General features: G+C 42.7%; 1 protein-coding gene across 4 annotated transcripts in view; it reads left to right on the forward strand.

Annotated features, from left to right (window-relative positions):
• The window catches only part of TYW1B (tRNA-yW synthesizing protein 1 homolog B), a 247,718-nt gene extending 235,185 nt beyond the window's left edge, over nt 1–12,533 (forward strand). For all 4 annotated transcript variants that reach the window (XM_072640105.1, XM_072640106.1, XM_072640107.1 and 1 more), the window contains one exon: nt 11,322–12,533. In XM_072640105.1, the coding sequence (XP_072496206.1) occupies nt 11,322–11,543 (222 nt within the window). In that variant the 3' untranslated portion in view covers nt 11,544–12,533. The remainder of the gene's footprint in view (nt 1–11,321) is intronic.
• The last annotated feature ends 625 nt before the right edge of the window (nt 12,534–13,158 follow it).

Genomic DNA, 13,158 nt, shown 5'->3' on the forward strand with positions numbered 1-13,158 from the left:
ATGGGGATAAGGGAAGGGTGGGGTGTGATAGAAGGGAGAGCACATTGAGGGAAGTGGTAATCAAAATGCAAGGTGTTATGGGGTAGGGGCAGGGGAGAGATGGGGAGAAAAATGCGAACTCAAAATTTTGTGGAAATGAATGTTGTAATCTAAAAATAAATAAACAAATAAAAATTGAAAAAATAAAAAAAAAAAAGGAAAAGAAAAGAAAGCAGGTACCTAAACAGGTTGTTCATAAACTCCACAGAAGAGATCTCTTGCTCCTGTGCAGGACACTTGAAAGAAACAGCAGATCTTGGCTAGGTTCAGTGCTAATATGGATAGACGCTGTGTGGGATGGCAAGATCCCTGACTCATATTAATTACTCAGAGGCCTCTCAGAAGGTTTATTTATTCAGACAGAATATATATAAGGACAGAAAGTTTATTTACTTGATTCTCGAGAAGCGAGGTAATTCCTCCACCAGGTGGTCTGGAGCAGGAAAAGCCGAAGACAAAGGAAAAGCAGTGATATATATAGACCCTAAAGCAAAACCCTCCTCCTACCCCTGACCATTATTCTCATTAGCTGAGAATATGATCTTACATTCTAGACACAAAATCTAGCCAATCCTGAAATGAAGGCATTGGAAAGTTATGTAAGTTTTATCCACTCATTGAGACCCTAATGCACTACATAGTCTATATTCTTATAGGGGAATTATTCCACAATGAAGCCTGAGCCTCTTGATCTCCTTTACCCCTGGGAGAAGAATTACAATCTGAGAAGTCGTCATTGAATCTATTCCACTCAGCACTAAATATCTTTAATTGAAACATTCCTTCCCCTCCCCCCCAACCCTCCATCCCCCAATCACCTCCCTCTCCAACTCCCTACACCCTTTCTCTTAGAACAGAGGATAATCAAGTAGCTATTAACTTGCTATACCAGAAGGCCAGAAAGTATTGGCTTCCTTTACTCCATAGATATGAATATTTTGCCTCATGGAATATTTGAAGTAAGAATAAATAAGAATAAAATAAGAATTATCTGAGGTCTCTTTAACCAAGATTTTACCTCCCAGGGCTTGGCCTGAACACGACTCTTACAATCTAGACCAGGGGCTTTTCACTGGGTTGTGTCCTGTAGTCTTTGGGCAGTGTCTGGGTCAGAGTCAGGCTTTTAAGTGCATGAAATAAAATACTTGGGAATACCACGGATCCCAGCTGTATTAAAGCACGGTTATCTAATATTAAAGCAAAGCACAACTGAATGAGTTCCTGGGTCTAAAGCGCGCCTGCTGCCGAGCATCAGTATTTCCCACATTGGCTCACCTGATCTAAGAGCTTGTGCTGCAAAAGCCTTGGGCTTGGAATCAGTTCTGTGACTTACTAGCTGTGTGACCTTGGACAAGTCACTCCCCCTGAAGGGCAGGACATTGCACCAGATGATCTCAAAGGCTAAAAATCTCACCATTCCAAGGTGACTCTTAATTGTTTGTGTGGGGGTGGTTTTATCTCTTGCCAGGGAGTCTTATCTCTTCATTCATGATTCTGCCCCAGTTTGGTCTGCAGATGCTCCGTGGGGCTGTGGCAGTCCGTCTTCTTCTCTGGGGTTTCTGTGGCTTTGTCTCAAGTTGCCTAGCTTAAGCTTTCCATTTGAAGGTAAGCTCTTTTGGATCAGTCCCTTTAGGGTTATTTGTATTCAGATGACACTTAGGTATACCTTCCAGACAGGAGCAGCCCAGACTTTTGCATAATTGCCTGTATTGGACTCAGTCATGGATGTCTTCAGATTTGGGGAGGTCTGGATTTGAGTTCATATTTTGTTTAGGAATTTGGAGGGACCTCATGGCAGAACGTAGCTGTAAACCTTTTGTTCATATATGAATATCCCTTAGCTTATTCACCAGACTTCTTAGGCAAGTTTGCCTTCTTAGATGCTGGGAATCACATCCATTGGCCACTGACTTTCCAGCCTTGAGTCGACCTTCTGCTATTACAATTTCTTACATTTTAGCCAGAAACTGGCTCAGTGCTCCAACATTCTTCTCTTTGGGCCATGCCTGGGCCTTGGATTTGGGGTGTGGATTTATGGCAGGTGTTGGAGGGCAGGTCCCAGGAAGCACTTTGCAATATGCAAGCAGGGAGATGTTTCTGAATGACTGTGTGTCAGTTTAACAGATGGTTGGGCTGGGCTGGCTTCCATTCTGCCTCTCCATGAGCAGTATTAATCTTTCTGAAGTCTCTGCCTATTCTTCATCTCTTGATCAGCCCAGCTCCAGGGTGCTCTGCTAAAATAGCAATGCAATGAAGAGATTGAAGACCTTAGCAGAAGGAATATTTTAGTAACGTGCCTCCATCCCTACTGAAGAAGAACTGGATGGTGCTGATGAACAGTGCTATGACATAACAACCACCGTGTTTGTGTAGTGGTTATGCTATGCTAGGCACTGTGCTAAGTGTTTTACATTTATTATCTCACTTGATCCATGTAACAACCCTGGAAGGTAGGTGCTAATATTATGCTCATTTTACATATGAGGAAACTGAGGCAAACCGAGGGTAAGTGACTTGTTCAGGGTCACACAGCTAAGTTAGTGTCTGAGGCTGGAATCCAATTCAGATCTTCTGATGCCAGGCCCAGGCCTCTGCCCACTGAGCCACCTGAATGGGGAGAAATAGTCAGCAAGCATTTGTTAAGTGCATATGATGTACCAGGTGTCTGTCCATCCATGTGTCCTGAGCATTTCTCTTCCCATGTTCATCCTGTGGGAAACAAAGGAAGGAGTTCTGTTTCCACAGCTTTACGTGATAACAGTTAATCAGAGTTGTGACCTAGCATGGTCAGGTAAAAGGTCAGAAACTTGTGTGCAGGCTTGGTGAGCTGTTTGAGGGGAAGCCTGTCAGAGAGGAGAACATGAAATCATGTGGCCAGTGGATGGTGTGGGAAGTTCAAACCTGGAACAGTGTAAAGAGCTTGCATTGGTCTGAACAAATTGTGGTCTTCCTGTGACCTTCCTTGGGAGCTACCATTCATTCAGGGGGAAATGAATGTAAAAATTAATGAAAGCTTTCCCGATTTCCCAACAAGTATCGTTCTTTAAGGTGAGTACTTCTCTCATAGTAGGGAATGTGCCTCTTCTTGTAAGGACGATAGTAAAGATTCTTCTTTCATTCTGGACCCAAGTTTTGTTATTGGACTGGGTGCAAGCCTTACTCTAGATGGGGAGGGGAGTCAGGAGGGGCTTTATTTATAATAGTCCTCTTCTTTTCTAACACTTTCAGCCTTAGCCACCTCCTTCTAGCTTTAATCTCCTTTGGTAAATCTCCTTCCATCTTCACTGAAACTGCTGCAAGGGCACCTCTGGCTTCCTCCTCAAATTCAGTGGTTGTGCATCACTTCTCTTTCCGAATTGTTGCTTAGTAAGACTCTTAAAACTATAAGTTCCATGAGGGTGTGGCCCACATCTTACCTCAACATTATACCTTATCTAAGGGGCTCTTCTGAATATTTGGTGGTTTTCCCATTTCTGATGTAGCTAGGAGGCAGGAAGATAGATCTGAGTTCAAATCTAGTCTCTGACACTTCTCTAGCTTCATGATCCTGAGCAAGTGACTTAATCTCTGTCTGCTTCAGTTTCCTGATCTGGAAAATTTGAAAAATAATAGCCCCAACTTCCCAGGGCTGTTCTGAGGATCCATTGAGATGCATATAGAGTTTTGCCAACCTTAAAGCACTATATGAGTTCTGACTTATCATAAGTACTGTGGTGTTGCTTTGTGTCTGCAGATCACCCCCTTCCTGCTTGATGCTCTTTGCACTCTGAACTCCTCAACACGGTTGTCTCTCTCTGGCTACCCATTCTCCAGCCCTTCACTGGTCCTTCTGTCCCTCCCTTGTACACTCACCACAAAGATTCCCTAGCTTGGGCTTTTCTCAGCCTATTTTGCAGAGCCCAAGGGTCCCATGTTTGCCTAGGCCTTTTCACCAGAGAATCACAACCTTAGCTTCCCTGGCAGACAACCCACAACCAAGCAGTTACCGAATGATACACTTTTCTTGTTTCTACTTGCAGGTAGAAATAGTCTTTCATTTGTCTTACTGTGACTTAGCTAAGAAACACCACAAAAAGGAAGGAAAACGCAGTTCCTTCATCCTCTCTCTTCATCCTTATTGTTCCTAATTTTTACTTATTTTGCCCAAACACTTGTTCCATTCTTATAAATGCTGCAGTTATGACGTTTTGTGGGCATCGGTGGTATGCTTCCAAATTTTAGAACTGATGATTACGAACGTAATTGTATTGTAGTTTTCTCTAGGTGTGTAAGTATGTAGAACACTTGTGTTAAAGACTCTCCTATGGCAGAAAAGGCCCAGCAACATCTTGGGGGTATTTTTCCCCCACTCTTTTGGCTAACAGAAACTTGGAAAAATATGTACTTGCTCACTAGAAGAAAGGGCCACACGCGGTAGTATAAGGTTTGTTTTTTTTTTAAATAGAAATTCTAGAATGAACAGCTATTAGTCCTGTGTATACAGTAACCCCTCCCTGCCCCAGAGTCTCAAGCCCAAGTATGATGCCTTCCCTGGGGGCGACTCTCCCCTGGGGGCGGCTGTCCCCTGATAACTTGCCCTCCTGTTCCCTTAAAGGGGAAGGGGAAGATTCTCTTCTTTTTCCTCTCTTCCTCTTGCCAGCTCTGCCCTGCCTACAGTCTTCTCCTCACTCCCCTTCTGCAGCACAGCCACCCCTGCCCCCCAATCCCTATTTCTCAGGCTGAGGCCAACCTCAGAAGAGTCTTTCAGTCTTTTGGGAACTTCTCCCTAGTGCCAGGGAAGGCAAAAGTGGACTGAGCCCTTCTCTTCTCTGCCCCCTTAGGCACTTCTCAGCCTTCTTCAGTCTTGCCCAGCTACCAGAGCTTCCCATCACCATGCGGGTTCTTTTGGGTCAACACGCATCATTTCCCCAGTGATCAGAATGGGAGAGGAGCAAATATCCCAATCACATATGTGCATATCTGCAGATTAGACACATACATACATCCCTAAAATGTTGCTACTTGGTCAAAGCTTTATGGCAATTTTTCATAGCATGTTTCTGTGATCTCAGAAAGTTTGCCTTAATGCAGAGTCCTTCATTCACCATCTTCTGTTTTCTCTATAGTCAGCCATAGAGATCTTATTGATACATGTGACATTCACTATTATTTGTGCAGCTGCTGCTTATTTATACTTTTTCTATTTTGAGCAGCCTTATATCTTTTCTTTTTCTTTTTTTAATTAATTTGTTTGTTTTCAGTTTTCTACAATCGCTTCCATAGGTCTTAGATTTTCTCCACCTTCCTCCCCCATCTCTCCACAGGAAGGCTTGCAGTCCTATATGGGTTCCACACATACATTCTTATTATACACATTTTCATATTAGTCATGTTGCATAGAAGAATTAAAATGAATGGGAGAAACCATGACATAAACCCCAAACAACACAAGAGAAAATATTCTGCTTCTTTCTGCATTCTAATTCCATAGTTCTTTCTCTGGATGTGAATGGTATTTTGCCTCAAGAGTCCTTTGGAAATGTTTTAGGTCCTTGAATTGCTGCGAAGGGCTAAGTCTACCAGAAAAATTCCTCTCACATATGATTGTTACTGTGTTTAATGGTTCTGGTTCTGCTCCTTTCACTCAGTGTCAGTTCATATAAGTCCTTCGAGGCCTCTCAGAAGTCTTCCTGTTCATGATTTCTTATAGCACAATAGTATTCCATTATATTCATATACCACAACTTGTTCAGCCATTCCCCGACTGATGGACATCCCTTCGATTTCCAGTTCTTGGCCACCACAAAGAGAGCTGCTATAAATATTTTTGTACATGTGGGACCCTTTCCCATTTTTATGATCTCTTTGGGATACAGTCCTAGAAGTGATATTGCTGGGTCAAAGAGTGTGCACATTTTTGTAACCCTTTGGGTATAGTTCTATATGAGCGGCCTATTTCTGGTTACAAGGGCCTCTACCCCAGTCAGGTGCTTTGCTATGCCTGAACACTAAGGAAGGCTCTGGAAAATACATATAGACTAAAATTAGACCTGGTTCCTGTTTTCTTGGAACTTACAGTCTAGGAAAGAGGTTATAAAACATATAGGTTAGATGTATTAGAAAAATGTGAAATTCAGTGGATAACCTCTCTCCTCTCCCTGTTTGATGATGATGATGAAGAGGAAGAAGAAGAAATAATAATCTAGGAGAAGATCAGTGACTTCTTCTGGATTCCACGTGTTCCATTTCACCCTCACACAGGGCACTTTCACTGCCATTCCAAAGCACCACCTTATGAAGGGGGGGATGGGACTCAAGATTGCACATAGGCAGAATAATGACAATTTTGCATCCATTTCCACTTTAACCCACAAAGCTTTTTGCCATCCAGTAGTGTAGGACTTTGCAGTGTAGGATTTTTCATTTTTCTAAGCACCCAAGAGTGTGTATATTTTATATTTTTCCTGGCTAGAACCTTTAACAGGCGATTGCTTACATCAGACAAGTTAGAAAAGTGGGGAATCAGGTCCTTGCTCTAATTGCTGTTAGCTGGATAGCCACAGGGCACAGTGCTTAGCCTCCTGGTCTCCATGTTGAACTGATCCTTCCCCCAGGAAGAAACAGATTGGACTTTGGGGTGCTCTGGTACTGCAGTGGAGAAAGTGGAATGTAGAGGCTGAGATGACTGGATTGCCAATCCTTGTTTTCATGTTTACTTTAAAAATTTTTTTTTAAATGTTTATTTATTTTTAGTTTTCAACATTCATTTCCACAAAATTTTGAATTCCAGATTTTCTCCCTATCTCTTCCCTTCCCCTACCCCATAACACCTTTCATTCTGATTGCCCCTTCCCTCAATATGCCTTCCCTTCTGTCACACCCCTCCCTTCCCTTATCCCCATTTTCTCTCCTTCCTTGTAGGGCAAGATAGATTTCTATACCCCATTACCTGTATTTCTTATTTCCCAATTATATGCAAAAACATTTCTCAACATTTGTTCCTAAAACTTTGAGTTCCAACTTTTCTCCCTTCCTCCCTTATATCATCATCCCTCACACCTCTCTTATCCCCTTCTCCCTTACTTTCCTGTAGTGTAAGATAGATTTTCATATCAAATTGAGTGTGCATGTTATTCCCTCCTTAAGCCAAATGTGATGAGACTAAGCTTCACTTTTTTCCCTCTCACCTCCCCCCTTTTCCCCTCCATTGAAAAAGCTTTTTCTTGTCTCTTTTATGAAAGGTAATTTGCCCCATTTCATTTTTCCCTTTCTCTTCCTCCCAATATATTCCTCTCTCATCCCTTAATTTCATTTTTTTTTTAGAAATCATAACTTCCTACTCAACTCATCCTATGCCCTCTGTCTATTACATACATACATACATACATACATATATACATATATATATATACATATACATATAAAATCCCTCCAACTACCCAAATACTGAGAAAAGTCTCAAGAGTTACAAATATTCTTTCCATGTGGGAATGTAAACAGTTCAACTTTACTAAGTCCCTTATGATTTGTCTTTCCTGTTTATCTTTTCATGCTTCTCTTGATTCTTGTGTTTGAAAGTCAGATTTTCTATTCAGCTCTAGTCATTTTATTAAGAATGCTTGAAACTTCTCTATTTCATTGGATGACCATTTTTTTCCCCTGAAGTATTATACTCTTGGGTATATGGGTAGGTGATTCTTGGTTTTAATCCTAGCTTCTTCAACTTCTGGAATATCATATTCCAAGCCCTTCTATCCCTTAATGTAGAAGCTGCTAGATCTTGTGTTATCCTTATTGTATTTCCACAGTACTCAAATTGTTTCTTTCTGGCTGCTTGCAATACTTTCTCCTTGACCTCTGGAATTTGGCTACAATATTGCTAGGAGTTTTTCTTTTGGGATCTCTTTCAGGAGGTGATTGGTGGATTCTTTCGATATTTATCTTACCCTCTGGTTCTAGAATATTAGTGCAGGTTTCCTTGATAATTTCATGAAAGATAATGTCTAGGTTCTTTTTTTGATCATGGCTTTCAGGTAGTCCCATAATTCTTAAATTGTCTCTCCTGTATCTATTTTCCAGGTCAGTTGTTTTTTCCAGTGAGATATTTCACATTATCTGATAATTTTTCTTTCCTGTGGTTTTGTAGCTTCCATCTGCTCCATTCTAATCTTTAATAGAATTATTTTCTTCGGTGAGCTTTTGGACCTCCTTTTCCATCTGGCCAGTTCTGCTTTCTGGGGCATTCTTCTCCTCGTTGGCTTTTTGGGTCTCTTTTGCCATTTGGGTTAGTCTATTTTTTAAAGTATTATTTTTTTCAGCATTTTTTTGGGTCTCCTTTAGCAAGCAGTTGACTCATTTTTCTTGATTTTTCTTGCATCACTCTCATTTCTCTTCCCAATTTTTGCTCTACTTCTCTTACTTGATTTTCAAAGTCCTTTTTTAGCTCTTCCATGACCTGAGACTAGTTCATATTTTTCTTTGAGGCTTTGGATGGAGGAGGTTTGACTTTGTTTTCTTCTATTTCCATGTTTTGGTCTTCCTTTTCACCAAAATAAGATTCTATAGTCTGATTCTTTTTTTGATTTTTGCCCATTTCCCTAGCCATTTACTTGACTTTTGAGCTCTTGTCAAGGTAGATCTCTGCTTCCAGTGGAAGCGGGGGTTGTACTGTCAGGTGTTCGATTCTCCCACAGTCTATGGGCCTTGAGCTCCAGAAACAGTGGCTACAGCTGTCCCTGCTGCTTCTGTGACTGCTGAGGGTTCCTCCTCCCCCTCCTACCTCTGTTGCCCTGGGACTGGGGCTGGACCACTCCACTCTCCTGATCTGGTTCCACAGGCTTTACCTACTGACCTTCCAATTTATCCTAGGTGTTTTGGGGTCATGAAGTCTGGAAGCCACCATAGGTGAGAGAGATTCAGTCTCCCCAAGGTCTGCTCAGGTCCCCTCTGTACACATGCGATGCACACTGAAGTGTGCTCTGCTTCCAGCATGATGCAACAGCGATCTTCCAGGGTGTCTTGGGTTGGAGGCAACTGTGGGTTCTGCAGCTTCAGAATTTGTTTAGAGCCATTTTTTACAGGTATTTAGCTGGACTTGGTGGGAGCACTCTAGAAAAACCGTGCTGTTACTCTGCCATCTTGGCTCTGTGCGCCTCCCCCTACCCCCATGTTTACTGGCTGTGACCCTGGACAAGTCACCAGATTACTCTGAGTCTTGGAATCCTTGTCTAAAATAATGTGGTTATTAATAATTAAAGATGCTGCCTCCCAAGGTTGTGTATACATCTTAAAGTGCCCTCAGAGTGGGAACTATTGACATTGCTTTTGAAAGGGTACAAATCAAATCAAACTACTTTCCTTCTAGGCTGAAGCACAGGACTTACCCAAGATGCATGGTAATGATGTGAGATGGTATCAGCCAGGCAGAATAATCATGTGTTAATCACATATTAAGATCTTTCTGTGTCCCAGGCACTGACCTGAGCTAGGAGGATACAATGAAAGACAAAAATAGGGTCCCTGCCTTCCAGGGATTCCCTTTCTAATGGGGGAGACCCCATGCAAGTGTGTGGAGGGGAGTTAAGGGGAAGAAGACTGAGGAGGTACCATGGGCAGCTGAGGAAGGGTTTCCTCTTTGCTTCTGGAGGCTGTAGGGAGCCCCGAGGGTGGGAATGGGGAGCACTGATCAGCTCAGTACCTTAGGGAGGTCATTTTGACAGCTAAGTGGAACTGACCCAAGGGAGAGAGAGACTTGCACTGGAGACTCACTCAGAACATAGTAGACGTTTTCAAATGACCCAGGGATTTCACAAGCACTAAAGCAGATTTTTAGGTAATTTGGACCCTTTGTAGTCTTCCTGCTGATCTCATCACTTGCCTGAAGATGCTCTCTCCAGAGTTACCAGTGATCTCTTACTCACCAAGTCCAGCAGACCTTTTCTCAGTCTTTACCCTTCTTGGTCTCTCCTGAGCTTCTGCTGGTGGTGGCTCTCGTCCTCTCTGGGTTTCATGCCTTCCTGGTCTTTCCATCTCTTTCTGCTTTGTTGAGTCAGCATCCATAGCCAGCCCCCTGCCTGTGGGTGTTCCCCAAGCCTCTCCTTTCTCAGCAGGCTCCCTCCTTGACATCATCAGCTCCCATGGGCTTCGTTATTGTCTCTGTACTGATGGCTCCCCAGGGATCTAGGTATTTCGTCCTCATCTATTTACTTGTTTCCAATCCCATATCACCAACTGCCATTGGAACATTTAAACTCAGTGTGTCTAAAACAGAATTCATTCTCTTCTCTCCCCCTCCCTTCACTCATCCTACATGTCTGCATCATTTCTGAATCTTGTCACTTCTGCCTCCATCACATCCTGGGTGTCTGGCCCCTTCCTCATTCAGGTTCTCCTTCCCTTTCTCCCAGATCATTGTAATAAGCCTCTTGCCTGGTCTCCCTTCCATCTTCCTCAGACTGCCCAAGCAATTCTCCTAAAACACAGATCAGACATGGCAGTAAACTCCAGTAGCTCTCTGCTGCCTTGAAGACCAGATACACATGATACTGCTTGACATTTAAGATACTTGCCTGCCTGGCCCCTTCCTTCACCCCATGGCCCCCACCCACTCTATGATCCAGCTAAACTGGCTTTTTCTCTGTTCTTCAAATACAACACTCCCTCTCCCATCTCATGACTTTAAATATTTATACACAGGTACTCTGATGTGAGCAGTTTTTTTTAAGGTAAACTGAAGATATTAATGCAAGGAGGTAGATTTGATTTCATGGGCCTTTTTGTGACTTAGTGAGATGGTGCATGCCCCATATGTTGGAGAGGTAATTATTGTTTTTTTTCAAATGAAAGCAGGATTAGATTGCCTCTGTGGCCTCTTCACATTCTGAGGATCTATATCTGTCCATCTATATACAGTATCTATAAATCTCTCTCCCTCTCTCATCTCCCTTTCCCCTTCTCCCCTTTCTCCCCCTCTCTCCCTCTCCCTCCTCCTTTCCTTCTATCCCCCTCCTCCTCACTTACTCCCCCTTCTTTCTTCTCCTCCTCCCCTTCCCTTTCTCTCTTCCCCTCTCCTTTGACTATAATGCAATCTGCTCTAAGACTGAGCTAGTCTTTAGAACATGGAGGATTTTTTTTTTTAACCTTACTAAGACATGTTTTGGAGAAAAGGCCAAGCTGTTGCTTGGTGATCTGCTTTAGGAATTTCTTTAAGAAAAACATTTCTGGTTCACTCTCTCTAAGTTGTATTTTGTGCTGTTGTAATTAACCTTAGCCACTAATATGACAACTCTGCTTTTTCTTTGCAGTTCAAGATTGATGGGGAATGGTGGACCTGGATTGATTATGACCGATTCCAGGATCTTATCCAAGAATATGAGACCAGCCATGGTTCAAAGACCTTCAGCACCAAGGATTATGTGGCCAAGACTCCACTTTGGGCAGTCTTTGGGGCCCGTGAGCGAGGTTTTGATCCCAATGATACAAGATTCCAGAGGAAAAACAAATCTAAGGACATCTCTGGCTGTTGATACTCAGACCTAGTTGGGAGATGGAAGCCAGGACCATAATGGCCCCAGAATTGACTAGTCCTAACTAACTATGTGATCACAAGGACAAAGAACTCAGGTGAATTTTCATGCAGAGAATATTCAAAAAGAATCCTGGGGAGAAGCACTGAATTTGAGAAAGAAAGACAGAGCCCCAACCCTTCAAGAGCATGGATTTCAGGCCTTGGGTTTCATTATAGGGCTCAGGGTTTTGCCTCTTTTCGGTCCAGCAGAGAAGTGACCAGCAGATCCAAACTCCCATTGGTGGACTTTGACTCAAAGGGCAGTAAACATGCTTATCATGTCTGATGCCCACCTGGTGTTAAGGGATGAGCTGACATGGGCTGATTCTCACTGTCTGATCACCCTGAGTGGTGATGCTCCTCTCAGCATTTAGACTCAGCACCCTCATTGCTGTAATGGACCCCTGCCCTCCTGAGTTCAGATCATTGGTTTTTGGGAAGAGTAGTTTCTAAGAACCATCCAATTTGCCATGAACTGAGGTGGTTTTACTGCTACATGGTTAGCTCTTTACTGTTCTGACTCTGTGCCAGTCCCTTGTGAAATGGGATTGGTCTTCTGTTGAGATCTCCTTTGCATTTTCTGTTTCCACTCTGCTTCCTAAAGAGCTAATCCATGGATGGATTAGAATGAAAGCCTGTCTGCACCAGGGGTAATTGCAATGTGATTGCATTGGAGTATTTCTCCCAGCCAGATTCTAAAACCAGAAGGGCAGTTTGCTTTATAGACAAACAATAAATTTCCAGGCATCTTCTAGCCATATATAAAGTGGGCCCCTGTTTTCCCTTCATTCTTAGAGCTATTGCTGTTTTCATGAGTCTTGTGGTCCATTTCTTCCCTGGCAGAGATCTCCCACAGTCCCCATGACTTGTTTTTTTTGAAGGTCATCGTGGTTATTTTAAAAATGCCTTCATCCCAGGAACTGAGCTTAATAAAATATTCTTTTCAGAATGCTTGGAACACCAGTTTTCTTTTGATTATATTTTTTATAGATTCGTCTCTTAACCTCTGAAAAGTGACTCATAAAGACTGGAAAACTGCCAAAAAAGAAAGTTTGACTCTTTTTTGCAGCAACCCACATTTGTACTGTGTACCCCGATCCTGGTACCTAAGCAGGCTCAACCGTTTTGTCATGTAAGATGGCTCCCTCTTTGAGTCTTCCATAGGAAAGACAGCTCAATTCCTTTGAGTCTAAGGGGATTTATCAGATATTCGTGATGCTGCAATTCTGTTGGCATATAAATTCGTGTTGACAGATCATCAGAAAAGTGATGGCCTCCTCCACCTCATTGATATTACTTACAGAGACCCCACCCACCCAAAGCATATTTAAAGGGAAACTTGATCATATTTTTATGTAGCAAGGTGTGGGGGGGATTGGGTGGAAGAGGACCAGACTTAGATTTGAGTCTTTGGACCACTGCTTCTCAAGTGGGTGACCTTGGTGGGGAGGGGGAGTTAGGGGAGGGGTGCTGCTTCTCCTCTCTGAGCCTTAATTTCCTTCCCTGTAAAATAGGATATTTATCATCTTCACTGGATAGTTGTGAATATCAAATGAGACAGTCCATATTAACCA

This window comes from Notamacropus eugenii, chromosome 2 (genome assembly GCF_028372415.1).
Source record: "Notamacropus eugenii isolate mMacEug1 chromosome 2, mMacEug1.pri_v2, whole genome shotgun sequence".
Taxonomy (NCBI): Eukaryota; Metazoa; Chordata; class Mammalia; order Diprotodontia; family Macropodidae; genus Notamacropus; species Notamacropus eugenii.